We start from the raw sequence: 21,875 nt of genomic DNA, 5'->3' as shown, positions 1-21,875 counted from the left end.
ACCCCAGTGATCATTGGGGCATTGTAGTACGTTCAATAAAGACGAGTTATCAGGTTGCCATTTTATTTATCATGTATACCACGTTGAAATAAGTTACCCTGGAGGGAGGAAATAACGATGGTTTGCACCTTGGGTTGGAGCTATAAAAGATTATGGACCATTGTTTGTTCTGTGACGCTTGCTAGAACAATATAAGGTACGAAGTTGCTGCATGTAATATGTAAATACGATTTGAATTTCATAGATGCATTTGGTAGATAAAATTTGTTTCACTTTTTTGTTTTATTTCAATGAAGTTGATCAAAACTGTTATACGCAAACTACATTTTGTATATTTACAACAGGACTTTTTTTTAGAAGAAATTGCTTGTATTGGAAAAAAAAAAGTTGGAGTAGAAAATGGCTTCTCTATCCCACAATCCATCAAAGAAGGCCTTACGTAGTCCTCGCAGTCCACGTGAACGTGATCGTAATAATGGGCGTGATCGTGATGGTGATAGTGGACCTCAAAACACACGAAATATAAAATTTGCTAGACGGACTTCAAGCGGACGATATGTGAGCCTTTCAAGAGACGACCTTGACATGTCAGGTGAATTATCAGGAGATTATATGAATTACACTGTCCACATCCCTCCGACGCCAGACAATCAACCCATGGAATCATCTGTTGCAACTAAGGCCGAAGAGCAATATGTATCAAATTCATTATTTACTGGAGGTTTCAATAGTGTGACGCGTGCCCATCTCATGGACAAGGTGATTGAATCAGAGGTAAACCATCCCCAAATGGCTGGATCAAAGGGGTCAGCATGTGCTATGTCTGCCTGTGATGGCAAGGCAATGAGGGATGAACGAGGACAAGATGTTGCTCCTTGTGAATGCAGGTACATTTTGGATATCTTACTTGCATAGTTGGATTATACAAATATATGAGGAGCATTCTATTTCACTCTTTATGTTCCGGGTGTCATTAAGCTAAGAGGACTTCAGAGATTCATTTAAACCTTTATCGTAATGTAACATCTAAGATCTTAAACTCCTTCAAGTAGATTTCATATAAATAAAAGATGATTGTAGTAACAATGGTAACAGAAATCGTAGTAATCAAAATCCACCTCTGTATTTGACTATTTAGATTTATATCTGTTTTTAACTGTCAGTTGTTTTTTTCTGGTAGAGGGTTTGGTGAAATGTGGTACATAAATGAACAATGAACCACAATGGTGTTATATAACATATTAACATTGCCTTAAAACGGTTTTTGAAATGTTATTATTGGTAACACCAGCTAACTACTATAAGAGATTCCCTTAATCCTTGCTAAGAAGTTATTCATGGTCACATCCATTAACTGCTATGAAATTCCAATTGCTTTAACTTGCTAATGTTTCTCGTTTATTGCCAATGTGATATAAATATATTTATGAAGGTTCAAGATTTGTAGAGACTGTTTCATGGATGCCCAGAAAGGTACAGGTCTGTGTCCTGGCTGTAAGGAGCCTTACAAGTTGGGAGACTATGATGATGAAGTCCCTGAATTTTCTAATGGAGCATTACCTCTGCCTGCTCCGGGAATGTCCGTAATGAATAATAACAATAAGTCCTTGGCCATGAGAAATCAGAACGGCGAGTTTGATCACAATAGGTGGTTGTTTGAGACTCAAGGGACATATGGATATGGAAATGCTTACTGGCCTAAAGACGACATGTATGGCGATGATCCTGATGATGGACTCCGAGGAGGAATGGCGGAAACATTGGACAAACCATGGAAGCCCCTCAGTCGAAGAATACCAATTCCAGCTGCTGTCATCAGTCCTTATAGGTATAACTTTCCTTCCATAGTTTCTTTGTTGTTCATTTTTTTCAAAGTAGAGGCGTACGTCTGAAGGAGAAGTAGGTGGTCACATACATAGATCTAATATGCTTGCATGCACTTTATTCCTCGGTTTCTGGCTCTTTAGGTTACATTAATATTATTGCTTACCTGAATTCTAAGGCATTTTCCACAAGACCGGGCAGCACGAAGTTAAATATAAGACATTAAAACAAGACCCTAAAAACAATTCTCAACAATGATTTTTCATTGCTTTAAAAGTTAATCAAGTGTTTGTACTCTGGCTACAATGTAGGTTGTTGGTCCTCATCCGTTTTATAGGATTGGGATTCTTCTTAACCTGGCGTGTCAGGCATCAAAACAGCGATGCAATTTGGGCTGTGGGGAATGTCCATTGTGTGTGAGTTATGGTTTGCGTTTTCATGGATCCTGGATCAATTACCCAAACTCTGCCCCATCAACCGGTCCACTGACCTCAGCGTCCTAAGAGATAAATTTGATATGCCATCCCCATCAAATCCCACTGGAAGATCTGATCTCCCAGGCGTTGATCTGTTTGTATCCACAGCTGATCCTGAAAAGAACCCCCACTGGTCACAGCCAACACACAATACTTTCAATCTTAGCTGTTGATTTTCCAGTTGAAAAGGTTGCATGTTATGTATCAGATGATGGGGTGCACTTTTAACTTTTGAAGCAATGGCTGAGGCAGCAAGTTTTGTTGATTTATGGGTCCCATTTTGTAGGAAACATGATATAGAACCCAGGAATCCAGAAAGTTACTTTAGCATTAAAGGTGACCCTACTAAGAATAAGAGTAGATCTGATTTTGTTAAAGATAGAAGAAGGATTAAAAGAGAGTACGATGAGTTCAAGGTGAGGATTAATGGGCTACCAGATTCAATTAGGAGAAGATCAGATGCTTTTAATGCAAGGGAAGAAATGAAAATGCTGAAACATATGAGAGAAACTGCCGCTGACCCTATGGAGCCTATTAAAGTTCCTAAAGCAACCTGGATGGCTGATGGCACTCATTGGCCTGGGACTTGGACTGTTGGAACTACTGATCATTCTAAAGGTGACCATGCAGGAATTCTTCAGGTACATGTTCCGCATTATATCTACTACTACTATGATACTATCCGAATATAATGTATGAAAATAATTCCTTGTTACAGCCAGTTAGAATCATGTAATTTGCAGTTTTAATGACCAAAAATACCCTTCTTACCATGTTAGAGTATAATATTTTGGAAAGGATAGTTTGGTCATCCATATCCATGGGATTACATTTCTGCAAAGGACTAAATTGCAACTTTAATCTTCTCCTACACCATAGGTGATGCTTAAGCCCCCAAGCAGTGACCCTCTGTTAGGGTGTGCTGAGGACAAGATCATAGACTTCACCGACATCGATATACGCCTTCCCATGTTTGTGTACGTCTCACGAGAGAAGCGACCTGGTTACGATCACAACAAGAAGGCTGGCGCCATGAATGCTTTGGTTCGGGCCTCGGCTGTTCTTTCAAATGGGCCCTTCATTCTCAACCTTGACTGTGATCACTACATCTACAATTGCAAAGCCGTAAGGGAGGGAATGTGCTTTATGATGGACCTAGGTGGTGAAGACATATGTTACATTCAATTTCCTCAAAGGTTTGAGGGCATAGACCCTTCTGATCGATATGCCAACAACAATACTGTCTTCTTTTGATGGCAACATGCGTGCTCTAGATGGTGTCCAGGTACCTTAGTGCAATTTTCTTAGCATTCATTTCTGTAGTCAAATATAGCATGAGCTATAATCTGAAAGTTTATACATATCGCAAGAGCACCTTATCCTAAATGTGTTTAACACAAGATTCTAATATTGCATCTCAAATGTAAATTATAAAAAAATATTTGAATCATTCCTGGGTGTGATAAACAGGGTCCAGTCTATGTGGGAACAGGATGCATGTTTAGGCGATTCGCATTGTATGGATTTGATCCACCTCAACCTGACAAGATTGCTCAGACTGTGCCTGACCCAGAGACGCACGCTCTAAGGCCAAATGATTTTGATCCAGATCTTGATGTTAATCTACTTCCCAAGCGTTTCGGCAATTCAACTATATTGTCAGACTCAATACCAATCGCTGAGTTCCAAGGGCGTCCACTTGCTGATCACCCTATGGTTAAGTATGGTAGGCCTCCTGGTGCACTCAGGGTACCTAGAGAACCACTTGATGCCACCACAGTTGCTGAAGCTGTCTCAGTTATCTCTTGTTGGTATGTCTGTCACTAATTCGTACTTTTAAGTGTCAATTATAATATCAATCTGTTTGACATTATTTACCATTGATAGCTTTTATCAAATTGCTTTGGTATGTTGCCTTTGATACAACAGCAACGACAATCAGGATTACTCATAAGCTTAAATCTCTTATCTTACGTAGATTTTTTTCTCATGAACCAAGCATGATGCGAATTCTGAGATCATGAAAGTCGGAAATGTATCACTTCACTGACGTACCATACGGCCATACCATGCATGTACTCAATGATATTGTTTAAATTGTTACAGGTACGAGGACAAGACTGAGTGGGGAGACCGAGTAGGTTGGATTTACGGCTCTGTCACGGAAGACGTTGTCACAGGCTACCGCATGCACAATCGTGGCTGGCGTTCTGTTTATTGTATTACCAAACGTGACGCTTTCAGAGGATCTGCTCCTATAAACCTTACAGATCGTCTTCACCAGGTGCTTCGGTGGGCAACAGGCTCTGTTGAAATTTTCTTCTCCCGCAACAATGCATTTCTCGGATCCAAACGACTAAGGCTCCTGCAGCGTCTTGCCTACCTCAATGTGGGCATCTACCCATTCACTTCCATATTCCTCATCGTATATTGCTTCCTCCCTGCTCTGTCCCTTTATCCGGACAGTTCATTGTGCAGACCTTAGACGTTCTTTTCCTCATCTATCTCCTCCTTATTACACTGTGCCTCATTGGCTTAGCCATCCTGGAGGTGAAGTGGTCTGGTATAGGACTAGAAGAGTGGTGGAGAAATGAACAGTTTTGGCTCATATCTGGAACCAGTGCACATTTAGCGGCTGTCTTACAAGGCCTATTAAAAGTGATTGCTGGGATTGAAATTTCTTTTACCTTGACATCCAAAGCGGCAGCAGAAGATGAAGATGACATTTTCGCAGATTTATACCTGGTGAAGTGGACATCTCTGATGATACCCCCAATTGTGATTGCATTAGTAAATATAATTGCCATAGCTGTTGCTTTTTCAAGGACTGTCTACAGCTCAGTGCCTCAATGGAGTAAGTTTATAGGTGGAGCATTCTTTAGCATGTGGGTGTTAGTTCACCTATATCCTTTTGCCAAGGGGTTGATGGGAAGGAGAGGTAAGACCCCAACCATCGTGTTTGTCTGGTCAGGTTTAATCGCAATCACCTTGTCACTGCTTTGGATTTCTATCAGTCCGCCAAGTGGAGGTCAACCTGCTGCTGGTGCTGCTCAAGCCGGAGGATCTTCTTTTCAGTTTCCATGAGAAAAGAGTTTACTATATCGACACAAAATGAAGATAGTACTAAGTTGTGATTTTTGAGGAAGGGTTGGATGCATGGAAGACTACTAGTTTTGATATTTAACACAATGAGGAAGTTGAACTTATTGGGCCTTATTATGTTGTTGTTAAAACTGTTGTATTTTAAGTTTTCATTGATTTTGTGAAGCTCATATATGTACTAAATCGTTTGGAGATGGATTACGCTTGTTCATAGCTTAGAGAGGATGCAACTGATTCTTTTGTAATGTTATCTTCAAAGTTTTCAATTCAACTGAACGAGCAGCTCATATAAACTTGTGCGGATTCTAGGACATATCAACATTTGCACGCAATATTTCAGATTTTGACAAGCACTCTTTAAACTCCTTACAGATGAACCAGAACTTCCGTGTCAGTATTATCTAGCATCAACAAAGCTGTGATCATGGTCTGAAAAGAAGATAGAAGTCGCCCATTTCTCTCTGAAGGCCAAATTTTTTGCATATCCTTGTTTTTTTTTACAAGTAAAAAAAATTGAGAGAAGTAGTCTATATTTAATAATTGAGAAAAGAAAGGTGGTGATAATGTGCCATGGCCAAACGCTTGCTCTCCCGTTCTCCAGAGTTCATAGTTCATAGTTCAATACTAGGAAGTAGAAAAAAGTACTGAGAGCCTTGAAGTTGGTATACAACGTCACCATGCTACAACTAGTCGGTTGTGGAACTCATTCACAGAGCAACAAAGAAGGCTGACTTAGATGAGACTAAACGAAATCCATTACACCTAGGCTACCTAGCTAGCTTTCTAAATGATAATAGTGGAAGTGCTAAACAACCATGAATAGTGTGAAAGTGATGAGTTTGTATAGTGAATTATCACTTTGAAACAGACGTTTTTTTAGCAACAGAACCATGAATAGTATGACGAAAAAATAATGTGAAGAAAAAACCCCGCCCCGGAAAAAGAAAGACAGAAGTTTTACTAAATCCAATGTGAGGCCAATACCGCGGGCTCTATTTCCAATGTCTCTAGAGTCTAAACTCCCCGACGCCCACCATTCTTTTCTTTGAATTCAGAAGCAAAATAACTTGAGTTTTTGTAAAGTAGCCAAAAACTGGCAAAGCAACCACAACTCTTGACTGAGAACAACCAAAATTGTAATATCCTGCACTGATCTTTCCGGTAGAACCACCCCTGACCCCTCCCCCTTCAAATGACAAGCACAGTTATAGTTTCGCTGAGGGTGAACAAGCACTACTTTCAAGCGCGTTCTCTCAAGCCCTAACAACAGTCTTGTATATACGTCTCTAAAAAGCATGGAAACTCCAGGGAAAGATTAGGGACGGACAATGGTGTAACATGAATGATAATTTAAAATTGTCACATTTAACAGATTTATCATTTTATTTTATTTTTCAACATTTCAATTTTAAAAAACTGTGTCTTTTCTTCTTTGCATAAAGTTTTGAAAGTCATATTCCATAATTATGAGTATAATCTTAGATTTTGGTGATACATTGTACTGCACAAGTTGTACACTCAATGTTGCTTCACCTCAGACTCGCAGCATCAGGCCTTACCCATAGTGGTTTCAGAATATATACAGTAAAAGTCAAGTTTGGGCTTAGTACAGCATCCACCTTTGCATTTGGAAAATATCATACAACATCTTACCCTTCTCATGCTAGCACCTTAATCGGCTCTAATTCTAGAAGACAAGTTATGCCTTCAAATGTTCAACTAAAGTAACACCCTAAATGTGATTAAAATGTAAATTAAGCACAATGGTTCAAATGCTCAAACATGTAATGAACCTGTAGATTTACAATAATTAACCTAGACAGGAAACCCTAAACTAAGGCTTGGGAAATTAAAGTAACATTGTTCAGAGATGGATCATAGGTACTCCCTCCTTTTGCTGTTCGTAATTAAATAAATTAAGCAAGCTCTACCAGAAGGCAAAAGACAGGCAGACAAGGGTCATTGTAAAGCTTGGGTATACAGCAACCAGAGGCAAGACTTGTTAGAGAATAGAAAAGTTGTTCAAGCAAAAAGCCAGTTGTCATACACCTGAAATAACGAAAAATGGAAAAAACTAACTCATTAAAATCAGAAAGGTAAGAAATTAATGAACCAAAAATAAAAACAGTACATACCAAGACAAGCAAATATTTATGGCAAATAATGAACCATCCATATTTAACAATAGCAATGCAAAAGTATTGCTGTTATGGCCGTGCTTATTTTGCTTGTGAAGTTTTCAATAGCAACAAATTATTATTTTTTTGGCAAGCCTGTTTTTAATGAGATCAGTAACTCAGTAATGCTGGCAGGGTTCAAACCCCAGACCTCTGGTATCAGCACCCAAAAGTTTAGCTATCTAAGAAGCTAGCTGACACCTGTTTTTCCATAAAAACTTGAGCCATAACAGAATGTCTACGATCTAAAATAGGTCGTCCCACCACTAAAAGCCTAAAAACGAGTAAGCAAATTAAATGGAACTGGAAAACTTTTACAGGTACTTGCATCACTTGGGAAGGAGTTTGAAGTGGAAAGAAACACCTATTATCTTTTTCTTATTCTTTTTTTTTTTTTTTTTTTTTTTCAATAGAAAGAAACGCCAATCAATACCAATCCCTATTCTACTGCAAAACCATCTCTAATCTAGCTCAATTTACAGGGGAATTATACAGGCAAACAAACACAGCCTACGTTTGAAGCATTTGAGTAATTGCTTTATACCACATGTCAGACTGCTCACCTGCATACTACAAATCAGACTGCTCAAAAGGCACACGAACAAACAATTGGCCATGCAAGGTGACCACGGCTGATGTCTGATGTGGATCTATTCTTGACGGTAGGCTGACAACCTGGAAAAAGAAGTTCAATAAATCAACAATCATGCATGGATGAATAAAAGCTAAAATCTTAAGAAACATTTTCATATTACATAATAGACAAATCTTGACCGTGTTGGTGGGACAGTACTTGCAAGCATATGTGTATTGCATTTTTAAGGGAAAGACCATAGACACAATATTAGTTTTCTAGTATTTGGCAGAAAAGGTATTGTAATCGAACAGTCTCACCGGAAGACAAAAAAGGAAATAATATATTCGCAACACTACTCTTATAACAAATAAAAGAAGAATAGCCTAGCCAATGCAAATTGTAGAGGCGAGTGGGAGGAATGGCCAAAATATTGGAAGCCAATGTAGCCAAAATCACTTGTGATTAGTTATCTGTCCAATCAATTTTAAAAAATATATAAACCAACAAACTTTTTGATGTGGGAGTTGGGGACTCCAACTGTTTCATAAATGAGGCTTCCTTGACCAAATAAACATCAAAAACCTGCAAGGGAAATGTGTAAAACCTTCGCTGCTACTCCAAGATCCCAAATCCCATGAAGGATTTGTCTAGCAAATATATCAAATAAAGGTGAGAGCAGTTAACAGGGTTTAACTTAAACCTAGGTATGATGCACAGCTATGAGAGTTGTAGAGAAAAACGACCTCGTGAAAAAAATCTTCCTGGAGAAGGACACCTAAACAAAATTACAATGCCCAAGGATATGAAAAGGGTGCTGAAACGAAAGATTGAGACCCGTCTTCACTAGATTTATTTAAAAAACATAATAATAAAAATAAATATGTAAATAAAGGAGGAACAAGCTAATGAAATCAACTAGGTAACTGTTCCATTAGTTATATTTGAACCATATGTCCATGTCATTATATTCCTACTTGCTAGTCAATGTTTTACCAATCAAAAAGGTACATTGAGGAAAACAAACAAAAAGAAACAAAACAAACGGACATACCTTTTTGAAGGGTGTAACACCCCAAGGATTGTCAGGTTGCTCTGGGTCACCAGAAATAACTAGGCGGCCAGCTGGATCTGACTGAACACGTACCTAATATCTCAAAGATCACACAGTTTATTAGCAGAAAGAAAACAGACTTAGATGACACTTTAGCGACAAGTTTTACCAAAGCCCAAACTACAATCCCAACAACATAGAAAGAACAGCTCAAGATACAAATACATTTCAAGATATTATGCTTTATCGTTTGCAACAGTTCTCACATATTCACTACTTTTACATTGAAATTATGCCACAGATTTAACTAACACGAAACAGTACACGAGCTCACAGAGTCTCATGATACTAGTAAGAAGAAACCATGTTCGCATTTTGGTACTTAACTCCCACTTAATGAAAGCGATTCCCAAATAAAGCTAGATAGTAGATACATATATTTGACACTGCTTAACAGCATATGTTTCTCCACACAAACAATTAAATAGTACCATCCAACCAGGAAACTTTCAAGACAATACTTGCTTAATAAGGATTCCAACTTGGTGACCTCAAGTCTGCCACACCTTATCAGGTAATTATATCTAATATATTTCTAGAGTAGAAATACATTCACCTTTCTACTACACTTTTATACAGTATGAATACATAGAGTAAGAGTCCGTTTCTCAAATGCAAGTTTGAGCTTAACAAGGATAGGAAGTAATTTAATTTTTTTTTTTAAAAAGCACCAAGGCTTATGCCTCGAGGCACGCCTGAAGGCTCATGGATAAAAAATGCACCAAGGCTCCACGCTAGGTTCAAAAAGCTTAAGCCTGACAATCAGACATTAGTGAGGTGTACAACCTCAATACCTACGCCTTGAGCCTTAAAAGCCTCAATGAAGGCCTTTTCTCAAATTGTCTATTCTTTTTATTTTAATTTTAATTTTTTTTTGTTACCAAGACTTCCTTTTTAATTTAGAAAACGCATAAAACCCCCAATCCAAGAATAAGCCGTGTTTTATCCTTGTCATGGAATTAACTTTTGGTTAGAGGTTAAAATGGGAAACTTTTGTAGCTTGCTACTGCTATTATTGTTTTTTTATGATTTTTGCCTATTTATATATAGCAATGCTATTATTTCCTAGTAATTTTGTTTTTTAAATCTGTGATATTACTTATTTCGTATCTATTTTACTTACTGAGTAGCTAAGACCAGCGTAAACGTTCCTTATAATGCAGCTCGACAACAACACCCACAAAGTAAAGGCTTTTATGGTCAATATTATGTGTATAGGGGCAGGCTACCTTGACATCTTATTTTGACATCCACAACCTACACAATGAACTAAGGGCTGATTTTTTGGGAATATGTTCTCCATACAATGGAGATCATCTCCACAAAATATGAGCACATTTGAACATGCCTAACTTTGTCAAAAGTTGTGTTCATCTTCGATATTTATCCAACGGTCCACAGTTTTTGCACTCTTTTTGATAAGGCTAGACATATCAAATTGAGATGAGTTTTGGTGGAGATGCTATCCATGGTAGGGAGATCTTCTCTACCAAAAATCAGCCCTTAGTTCAATGTGTAAGGCCACTTTTAGGTTTTGGATGTCAAGATATGGAATCAAAATAAGATGTCAAGGTGGCCATATATGTGAGGTTTTTCAAATTTTCTTGATTTTTCTATATTTTTTCCAAAATTTTGGCTTTACATTTGAGGCTTACGCCTCGTATGCCTCTGAGGCCTTCCGCCTCAAGGCTTTAAGGCGTTTTTTTTCTAAATATTGATAGAAAGAGCTGATTAATAAGTAAGAAGAGATCAGAAAGCATAGAAAATTACCTCCTCGCGTAACAACCCAGGAACTAAGGCATAGACCTCAAAGCAATCTTTCTGTAGAAAGAGACAGATTGTGACTTATTTTTAAAGCGAAGATGAGATATGATAATCATAAATCAAGTTCAAAACTTACAGTTCTCCTAACGTTGATTTTCACCCAATCAGCAGCAGGCCCAAGATCAACAACCTCTGTCTCAATTCTGCAGAAGAAATCACTTAATAACTAGCAGTCTAGCACCATCTCCAACAATAGCAACAAGTGATCATTTACAAACACATTAATCGAAGATATACTTCCTAAATTGTTTCTGGTCTCCCTTAGGTATTCAGGGTGATGCCTTCCAAAGAAGGCAATTCCAGAGGAAAAAAAAGAATTGCTCGTGACAGACAAAGATCATTTTCACAAACAAAGGCCTTGTATGAAAAATTCATCTTTGTCGAGACGAATTAGACAAAAAAAAATGCAAGAGTTATAGCATACTAGAGAAAATTCAATAAATAAAAGAAACAGATGCCAATATGCCATGTAAACTAAGGTCCCATTGCATACCAAAACCTTATTATGCCATGCAAACAAACTAATGATAGAGACCAAAACATAGAAGAGGGATCTTAACTGGGGCTTTGATACTTTAGTAATAGTACGTGCAGCTTTGACAGAGCGATCCATTATAGATGACTTTTTACGTTTCAGTAAACCTGTTTTGAATCAAAACAATATTTCAGGCAAGTGACAGTCTGAAGGAAAAAATAGATGAACACACAAAATTTGGTTGTAACACCATACCAACACTTTTAAGCTGTTTTTCACGCTTTGGTATAGACATTGAGTGCTTATCCTGCAGAACATTAATCAGTTTACTTAGGGGTCAGGGAAATAGCAGGAAAAGTTGATAGAGACAAATGATAAAACATGCATGCTACAGAGCTAGACACAAGTTTCACACACCTTGATAATAGGGTCACCAACCTCACCATTCCCAAGAAGTCGTTGAGAGTGCCACCCCTGCATAGCACGAGCAGCAGCATCTCTTCGTGCCCTACCTGATCCTGACCCTTGATGACCAATCATCTATCAAGTGTGACATACATAGAGATAGGGTGAGTGCATATCTTTCAAAAAAAGGGGGAAGAAAAGTTCACAGCCCTCCACCCAAACTAAATAATTCATGCTAGAGCTACACTCTAAATAAAATAGGAGTAATAATAATAAATAATGTAAAGGTGTATATGTATGGGGTGAAAGTGTGAAACTCCACGAGTAACTGAAATGGAAAGAAACCCATAATTCTGTTTCCACAGCTTCTTTATATTTTATTTTCTTCCCAGCATTGTACAGTGCCCTATAATCTATTATGATGTTATAATTAATCTTAGTCTTTGTCAACCCATAAATATGAGGGAAATTGTAAAAAGAACACAAAAAATGGGAGAAGAAAGGAGAGGGGACAGAGAGCCACTTAAATACTGCACCAAATGGTTTGGTTTTTCCCTTTCCTGGTCAGGATAAGCAGCAAACATTATATATTCAAAGAGATATGTACCATGTCAAGATGATACAGCCAAGTAAACTTTCAGGGATGGTTTCCAGGGCAAAAGGAACAAATTACGTGATTTTTGGTTACAAGATTCAATCAAACTGAATAAGTGCAATGTTTCAACTCAAACCCAGAACACGTATTAAGTTCAACCAAGTAAGAATAAGTATTAAGTTCCCAGATTCGCAAGAACAGTAATGTTATAGCAATGAAGCAACATAAAGCGACTTACATGATTGTCAACACTCATAGGTTCTGAAAGGGGAGAAGCAGGAATATGGAGCTCGCCACCACGCATTTTATGCCTCTCATAATCAAGAAGTGACTGCAAGAACTCGAGTGTTAAGTTACAAGGATTTAAGCAGGAATGAAAACAGCATATAAAACTAACAACATAAATTTTATATACAAATAAATAAATAGAGATAAATAACTAAACAAACAAAATAAATAAATAAAAGGCGCAGAATCAGGACCACCTAGCACTACTTTAGGAACAAATCAAGCTCAAATATTCCCAGGAGTTCCTTTGATGTTCACTGTCTTAGGGGGTTTGCGCATTATCTATTTTTATGTGTAGCTGTTAATATTTAGGACGACAGATTTGCCTCTTGGTGAGGGTTAACTTTCGGGGTCATTTTGTTATACCTAAAGGTGGTAAACAAAAATATTCACTAAAAAGGATAAAGATATTGAATGAGCCATTCTAGTTCAATATATGAAAACCATGTTTTAAACTTTCAATGACACCAGTTCTGTTAGACCTTCTATACCTATTTTAGAATCAACCTAATAATAAAGATTAAATAACAATTACACATAAGGAAATGAAATCAACATGTAAATTCCTTCCAATTGTATATGGTCCACACAGAACATGGCTGAACCATGAAACCATCTCAATGAACTTCCCCTCAGTAAACTAAATATGAAACTGATCAAAATGTCACACTATCTCAAGTGCAAAAACCTACAATTTCATTCTTCTTGGTCTTACAACAAGTCTCAAATTTCATTCTTACTACACTAGGTCTATGAGCATATTTGCACAATACATTACTCAGAAAACATCGCAGCTCCTGTCTTGTAAAACTTGCAGTTTCATATAATGGTAACGTGCTGGTCATATAGCAATATAACACTCCTAAAACAGCCCATATATTTCAATGATCCAACCATGATTGTGATTTATAAGCTCACATCTTTCTCAACCTACCCATCCTTAAATGTAGCGTATACAAAGAATTGTGTTGCTACTACCATGAGACATAAAAGGTTTGCACAACCTAAAAAGTTTGATCTAATCAGTTATCCAGTTTCAGACTAACCAACTGTCATGAGTACACTCGCACACGAGTTGTGACATTTGCTATCAGATTTTACCCATACCAATGCACCAATATAAAATTCAAAAGTGTTTATGCTTCAGATATTCTTCTCGCCAATTTCAGCAAAAGGAAAAACTCATTTTTCTCATCAAAAGAATCAAGTTTCATAATCGACGAGCAACTCGCAGTGCATCATAGTGCGAGGGGTGAAGAGCTCAAACAGTTTAAACATTCTAACTATTTTGCAACAGAAACTTTATTTCTTACCTAAAATCTAAGTTACATTGATATGGATACATATCCGACACACGGATAATGAAGTGTCCGACACAGCAAAAAATACAAAGATTGAGGTATATCACATACAATGTGTGCGGCTATAGATACGAGGGCATGTATCTGACACTGATTGTTTTCAAAATATGAGGTATCCATGTAACATAGCCTAAAATGCATTCTTATTACCACCTAAAGTCACACATGCATGGAAAACACACAAAAACATGCAACACCAACAACAACAACAAGCCAAAAGGCTGAAAATTCCACAAATGCTAAAGATGTGAGGAAGCTTTGTAATGAATCATTCACCTTTTCATAGAATATTCGAAATGACCAAGAGACAGTAGTGCAGGTCCTACAAGAGGGGGGGAAACATGAAAAAAGTTAGTCACTAACTTAACAAATACAATAAACAATTAAAATGCTAAAAGACTTCTGAAGAGTAGCAGATGAAACTGACTAATTCTCATATTGTATTCTAAAATTACCACTAAATTCTAAATAATACAAATAAATAAATGCTGAAAACATACAAAATTACAGCAGAAATATAGAAGAAATCTACGTATTTGAAACATAATGTGAACAGTTGAGACTAAAGGGAAAATTCTGTTTTAAAGTCTTTGCATTTTCCTGGGAGAGCATTACATTTGTCTTTGTTTGGTTGCTCTATATGTGTGTTTGTGTTTAACTGTTTATTCAGTAACCCACCCTGGCCTACACACTTATGGTGTACCCTTCCCTTTTGATTACTAAAACTATTTGTTCAGCAATAAGTATATAAAAATAATTAATCTAATCTTGTGCCAGCTAGGACATAAAAGGTTTTGCACAAAAAAGGACTACATTTGAAACAGGATCAGTATGTTCCCATAAAAAAACAAGTAAGTCGGTCAACACTAAAAAGGACTAAATTATATCTAAAACAGGTGCAAACTAAAGTAACTCCAAGTATTTTCTGTCAAATTACATCTATTCACCATTCCAAGCAGACAAGCAAGTCAGTGCTCAAGGTTGACTGTATCAGGAGGCAGTTTATTCGAAAAATTGCAGCCTTAATGTCAAAGATTTAGAGTAAACCCATTCATCAGAAGTAAAAACCAGGAATTCACAAATAGGTCAGCTGTCAGGAGCCCTTAAACCTCTAATCATTTGTCATCCCACCTCACTAAAGAGGATCCCTAAATCATCTCACCTCACGCTTCAAAAGAACATCTATAGGTTTTAATTACAAACAAATCAACATCTCCCATTACCAATCGCAACTACTAAATACAAACATATATACATTCACAACCAAAAAATCAAGTAAAAGATATTAATAACCAACATGACCATTGACATTCAAAAGACAAAAAATCTGATGCTGATTCTTACTTTGGAGGCTTGAAAGACTCTCCAACTTGTCGCCACAGCTTGCATGCAGTCACCTGCAAAATACATCAATAGTAAGCCACAGATAGTCCTCCATCCAAGATGTAGGAGTGCATGGCCTAAATGTAAACAAACTAATCACTCTCACAAATTGTTTGTCTCTTTCAGGTTTTTCTTTCTTTTTCAATATTTGGTTTTAGTTTCCGACTCTTCAACCTCAGGTATCAGACTTGGCTTTTTCTTTTTATCCTGAAATGGGTGTAGTTCCTTTTAAGTGTTTTCTTTTCCTTTATATCCACTGAGGCATAACAGTATCCGTACTGCAGATGATTCAAGGAATGATAATCACATGTAGTGATCATGTGCATTATGTGAAAGATCTTGTTAAGAGGTAGTTACTATTTTTTTAATCAAATGCAACTTTAACATCACACTCTTGAACTATATTATCAATTCCATCAGAGTTTCAAGATTTACTACAGTATAGGCACTTTCCTTGATGATTAGGCAATCTTTTTAAGAGGAAAAGGACTTGCATACGAAATACCAAGTTCCAAAGAGCTCGGTGACTGACCATTTAAAACTGAGGCTATTAACATAATAGAATTACGTCACAAAGATGCATCCTTCTTGACCTAACATAATTTTTGGGGGTTTTGTTGTTGATAATGAAATATATAAACAAGAAAATATTATTTATGGTAACCACAAAACAAAATAAAGAAGGCATACCCGGTCATAGCCACCCAATCCTGTAACAGCCCTCCATAACCTGAATAAATAGCAAATGCCTGAGAATCGGACCTGATAAAAAAGCAATTACAAAATGGCATAATAAACAATGGTCTGGAACTCACTTAAGACAATTTAATCCCTCTCCATAGAACTTTGGGTGTTTGAATTCCAATCCTCTCTCCCTGAAGAAATTATCCAATTCTACAATAAATGCAGCTTGCTCCTCTTCAGTTCCGGTATCATCGCCGTCAAACGATATGGTCCTGCTAGAACTAACTGGTTATTAGAGGTTCCTATATTACGGGGTACTGTTCCAATACAGCCTCCCGCTTCATCAGTCAGTCTTTCCTCCTTAACACCATTTCCTACGCGTACAGGACTCCCCACTGCAGCAACCACCACCTGCTTCTTTGGTTCTTCCACATTCTTCAATTCCTTGACATTCTTCACTTCCTCCGGTTCCTCCACCTCTTTCGATTCTTCCCTATTCTCTGATACCTCCATGTCTTTCAGCCCTTCAATATCCTTCAATTCCTCTACCTTTTTCGGTTCTTCAATATCCTTCGATACCTCTACCTCCTTGGATTCTTCAACATTCTTCGAATCCTCTGCGTCTTTCGTTTCTTCAACATCCTTAGTCTCCTCCACGTCTTTCAATTCCTCAACATTCTTCGACTCCTCCATAATCTCGTCTTCCTTAACATCTGACACCCCCTTGTCGTCCTCCTTAACGTCTAATACCTCCTCGTTAACAGGGACAACAGTTTCAGTCTGATTAATCATAACATAACCTTCCTCTGTAACTTCCTCACCATTCGAGCTTCCATCAACAGTAGTTTTAACAGCATCATTCTCATTTACTTTAGCTTCTTCAGGTAACTCAACATTAGCCTCAGTAGAATGAATGGGGACATCTTCTTGATTTCCTTCTTCTTGTTCATCTAATTCATCGTGTAACTCAACTTGGGCATCAACCAAATGTTCACTTTCATCACTATCAGATGATGAATCAGAAGCAGAACCAGAACCACCTTGTTCTTCCACCATTTCTTCGTCTTCTTTCCTTTCACTCATTTCTATAATAAAAGAAATAATAAAAGAAAAAACTTTTCTTAACAAACAAGAAGCTAAACCTATTTAAAATTCAGAAAAGCCCTAATTATACAACTATATAACAAAAAAGAATGAATTTTTAACAATGAGAATGAAAATAAGAAACTTACCAAGTTGGAGAGGTTTAAAATGAGAAATTTAGGGTTTGGTTGTTGTTGCTGCTGTTGAAAAACCCTAGAATAAAAAATATATATATATATATATGAATGATGATGTGATGATATAATGCGCCGTGTGCGTATCGGGACACGAGTTCAGAAGTGTTGAATATGACTTATCACCGTCTGCAAAAAGTTTCTTGTTTTTTTTTGTTTCAAGTTTGGAAGACCGCTGGTTTCTTCATGGTTAACTCTTCTGTGTTGGACTGTTTGGGTCGGGTTTTAACTTTCCACTTGGGCTGGGCTAATTGCAATTGGTTTTTATAGATTCACTATTTTTAACCAAAACACAAAACATGGACACCTCTAAAATTCAATCTTCAATTATTTTGATATGACTTAAAATCTAGAAATTGGGCTTTAGACACTTTCTTTAGTGTGTTTTTTGTCTAGAGAAAGACCAATATTATCTTTTGATTCTACTCCAATTTTAACAACATGTCACTTTTTGAGTGTATTAACTGTTTTTAAAACTTCTTATTTCTCTTTTTTACCCTTTCATTTGTAACTGCCAATTTCTTCCACAAATAAATAATACGAAAATCTAATGTGCTAAGCCGTGTGTGTGTGTCAATCGAGGCCACTCATCGCAAGGGTGCGTATTATTGCTCCAAGATGTACCGCAATCAAATAATACAATTGTCTTATAAAAAACCCATTTGTCCTTTCACAATTTCACAATTTGAATTACATCAAACAAAGCTTAAACATGATATTCAAAATTATCAGAGATGCATTTTAAATTGTTAAAGCTGTATTGAAATTAGTTGTAATCAACATACATTTTTTCCGTTTTTTAAGTTGATGTTTTCCATATTGTTTTGGTCTCTCTAGAAATTCATCTCACTTTTAATTGGAAATTTGTAGATTTTGGATGAATTTTAGTTATTTTGATTAACCCACTACTCTTTTGGTAATTGATTTAGTTCGTAGTTTTTTTTTTGTTGGTAGTTGGCTTTCTTTAGTTGGGACTAATAAAAGAGGTCAAAATTGTAAAAGTCAAATCAAATTTGAGACAGATGTCAAATTTCGGTTTATGGAGGAAAAAAAAAAAAAGTTTGCTATTTTCTCTGAACATAAGAAATTTGCGTCTGTGTACCTATACCCAATTTTCTAGACTTAAAATCTAATGTTACCTCACTATGAAATAAATTTTAAAATAGTGTTTCTACAAAGAACTCACACTTTTGAACCGAATTTGTGAACACACCGACGCGGCGAGAGACCTTGATTTTCGTGATTTTTGACTGACCAATACACACGCACCCCTGATGGTATGAGCGCCACGTGTTCACAAATTCGGTTCAAAAGATTCGGTTGCTATAGAATTTTGGATTTTAAAATATTATTTAATCTTCATGTCCTACAGTTTTTTAAGATATGATCGCATCGCTCTGTGTCCGTGTCAGTGCAGCGATTTATAGACAGTAACTAACTCAGTTTTAGTTGGGCCCAAATATTTAGATATATATATTATAGTCTTCCCTATTTCAATTCTTTCAATTCAGTGTCTTTTGGAGGCTTATAGAGTCTCAACACTATAACCAATTACAATACAAAAAAACAAAACTGTTGCAATTACGAGAAAAAAAAATTGGGACAAATAAGAAAAAACTATACTCCATACCTGTGCAGTTTAAGCGCCGCTTAATCACCGATTAATCAATGTATAAGCGTTATGCGCTACTACACCGATCTGATTAGGTAAAAAATTTGAGGTTTGAGCGGGATTGAAAAATCGAACGATTTACGCCGCTTAATCGGACGATTTCCGATTAACCGATTTCCAAAAATCACCGCTTAATAGTTTTTGGTGAAAAGTGAGAAGAAGATTGGGTCTGATATGTTTGTGGGTTCGGCTTTTAATGAGTTTTATTCCAAGTGTAAAGAGATGGGAGATGATTTACGAGTTTCTAAACCGGATGTGGTTTTGTAGACATCAATGGTTACTGAGTATTTCCGCTTGAGGACGATGGGTCAAGTCAAGTCAGACAATTTATGACTTTTCTAGCAAAAGGAAATAATTAATACGGGGACTTACCAATAATATTGTTCAGTCATTTCCGCTTGATACTTGTCCATGCCTAGTACTCTTTTAAGACGACTATTTAATTTATTTTTATTTTCCATTATTTGTGTGTAGAAATTTATAATATATATCAAAAAATTATTTGTTGTATTTTCTATTCAATCAAGTAATCAATCAAATTGAAATTGAAATGGAACACTATGCAAATTTTGTGACACCAAATGTGTGATTCAAACCCATCTCTTTGGGTTTTATATATTTTATAAAAAAAAAAGAGAGAAATTAAGTCATAAACAAATACTATGGTAAATAAATTAAATTTAAATTTAAATTAATTGCCGATTAATTTCGATTAATCCCCAATTAATTCCGATTAATCGCTATAAACTATTGGAGCGATTTGCTACCGATTAATGCTTAAATTGCACAGCTCCATACTCTATCTACTCTTTCCCACGTTTTTTTCCCTCACATTTCTCTTTTTAGTTGAAAATAAAAACCCCCGAAAATTAAACCTCCCCTCAAAAAAGAAACATTTCTTTGTAAACTTCTCCTCGGATAATCACCTTAACAAACCCTTTGTTCATGCTAAATAGAAGACCATGACAAAGTTAAAGACATGTTTAAAATTGGTCATACATGTTGAAAGCATATTTTTTAAACAAAAAACAAAAACAACAACAACATGAAAGATATTAATTAATGGCAAAAGTAAAACGAAATAGTAAGTATAGTTACATCAAGTTAATAAATTACCGATTGCAATCTGCACCAAACCAATAACCTCTTCAACACATACTCACTTATCTTGTCGTAGATGCAATACACAACCACTAACCCCAAGAAAAGATGTTATGCAAGATCCTTATATTCACCTAAAACGCTAATGTAACCAAACAACACTCCATCAATAAAAGTTGTTTTGTCGTAATTAGCAACCGTGAGTATGCTCGAAACCATTGAACAATTCACAACCGAAAAGTATCATAAGCAATTGTTTTGTTGTTTTTGTTTTGTTTTTAATAAGAATGGTCGTGAAAAGTTATGGAATTGAATTTTTACTGAATGAACTAATCATTTCTCTTTTTAATGGTGGGTTTTACAGATTTCAGCAATGAAATTTTCACAGCCATTTTTATTTAATTGTTGATGTGAATAAGAATTCATTTATTCAATATGTTTCAACTTTTATGCATGATCTAGCTATGCGTTACTTCTTTTATTTTTTTTCCTTTTCAAGTAATTGTGCAAGCGTGTGATTATCATTTTTGTTACTAATGGATTTCTCTCATGTACTGTGGGCTCAATTGCTATTTCATTGTATTTAATATTTAACTTGAGACTTAGATTAAATTAGAACTCGACAGCTTAAAATTTGTTGCATAACTTGCAGATATAGACTTACATATTTGATTCATTGCACTTATTTGATGAAATAATTCGCCTAACGTAGGTTTATGGTTTAACAACAAATTGTAGAAGGCTTTCATAAGGATTGAATGCTACTCAATACCTCAAGAAACTAACCACGAGATTGGCATACAAGTCGATGAAAGGTGAGTGATTTGAGTACTTCAATATTTTGTTACTCATGTACTAGCAATGTGAGTGATTTTAGTACTTCATCTTTTTGTTGCTCATGTACTAGCAATGATGTTCTATTCCTAATTTTTCAACTCGGTGCATATCATTCTTTTGTGTTGTGGCTAGGGATTAGTATTTTATAATGTGGGCTATGAAACGTGTCAACTTATAATCTTAAAGAAATAATTTATCGAAGTTTATATGGACTGGAGAATAATCATACAATAATAAAAGTAGATAAGCTTATACAAATATTGATTTGGAACACAATATGATGATTGTTCTTCTGTTGAGTAAAACTTAGTTTAACTACGGTTTCAAGTGACACAAAGATTAAGGCGGATTTTAGGAGCGTTGCTATTTTTTTGATAATATTGAACATGTATATATGGTGATTATAATACCTTTGAAGATACCAATTCAAGCAACTTAGTGTGTGTTTGTTAAATTTTAACTCATGGAAAGGAAAGGAAATAAAATGGGTGGTCCACTATGGAATGGAATGGAATGGAATGGAAAGGAAATAATTTTAAATGGTATGTGTTTGGTAAACTGGGAAAGGAAAGTAAAACTAGGGAAAGGAATAATCATGTTTGTTTGCAAAAGCTATGGAAAGGAATAATTGTATTGTTGAGTGGAGTGTATTAGTAGTAAGTTTCTATTTATCTATTTCCTTTCCTTTCCTTTCCACAAAAATTTC

At 36.2% G+C, this 21,875-nt stretch overlaps 2 protein-coding genes across 3 annotated transcripts; one reads left to right on the top strand and one right to left on the bottom strand.

Annotated features, from left to right (window-relative positions):
• Positions 1-365: 365 nt before the first annotated feature.
• Positions 366-5,516, top strand: LOC147491522 (cellulose synthase-like protein D4). Its single transcript, XM_086565127.1, is given in 12 exon segments — positions 366-887; positions 1,433-1,828; positions 2,136-2,217; positions 2,219-2,414; positions 2,417-2,445; positions 2,448-2,511; positions 2,514-2,941; positions 3,180-3,548; positions 3,550-3,585; positions 3,771-4,111; positions 4,407-4,753; positions 4,756-5,516. Coding segments are annotated over 12 exon segments (3,405 nt in total). The 5' UTR covers positions 366-399; the 3' UTR covers positions 5,385-5,516.
• A 1,606-nt stretch (positions 5,517-7,122) lies between these two features.
• On the bottom strand, positions 7,123-17,756 carry LOC147491521 (AT-rich interactive domain-containing protein 5-like). 2 transcript variants are annotated; one of them, XR_015198465.1, is made up of 14 exons: positions 17,515-17,756; positions 16,414-17,367; positions 16,289-16,328; positions 15,560-15,612; positions 14,492-14,537; positions 12,805-12,897; positions 11,984-12,106; positions 11,822-11,873; positions 11,652-11,733; positions 11,168-11,234; positions 11,038-11,088; positions 9,208-9,300; positions 8,143-8,254; positions 7,123-7,451 (listed from the first exon to the last, which is right to left on the bottom strand). XR_015198465.1 is itself a non-coding variant. In XM_086565687.1 (14 exons), exons 6-13 carry the CDS (start codon positions 12,868-12,870, stop codon positions 8,150-8,152), a joined length of 639 nt encoding a protein of 212 aa, XP_086421813.1. In that variant the 5' UTR covers positions 12,871-12,897; positions 14,492-14,537; positions 15,560-15,612; positions 16,289-16,328; positions 16,414-17,367; positions 17,515-17,725; the 3' UTR covers positions 7,123-7,451; positions 8,143-8,149. The 2 variants fall into 2 exon arrangements, 1 of the variants encoding a protein (XP_086421813.1); XM_086565687.1 differs by having other exon boundaries at positions 17,515-17,725.
• Positions 17,757-21,875: the final 4,119 nt, after the last annotated feature.

Source organism: Coptis chinensis, chromosome 6, assembly GCF_015680905.1.
Source record: "Coptis chinensis isolate HL-2020 chromosome 6, ASM1568090v1, whole genome shotgun sequence".
In the NCBI taxonomy this organism is placed as follows: domain Eukaryota; kingdom Viridiplantae; phylum Streptophyta; class Magnoliopsida; order Ranunculales; family Ranunculaceae; genus Coptis; species Coptis chinensis.
This window is presented reverse-complemented; position numbering and strand designations above follow the sequence as displayed.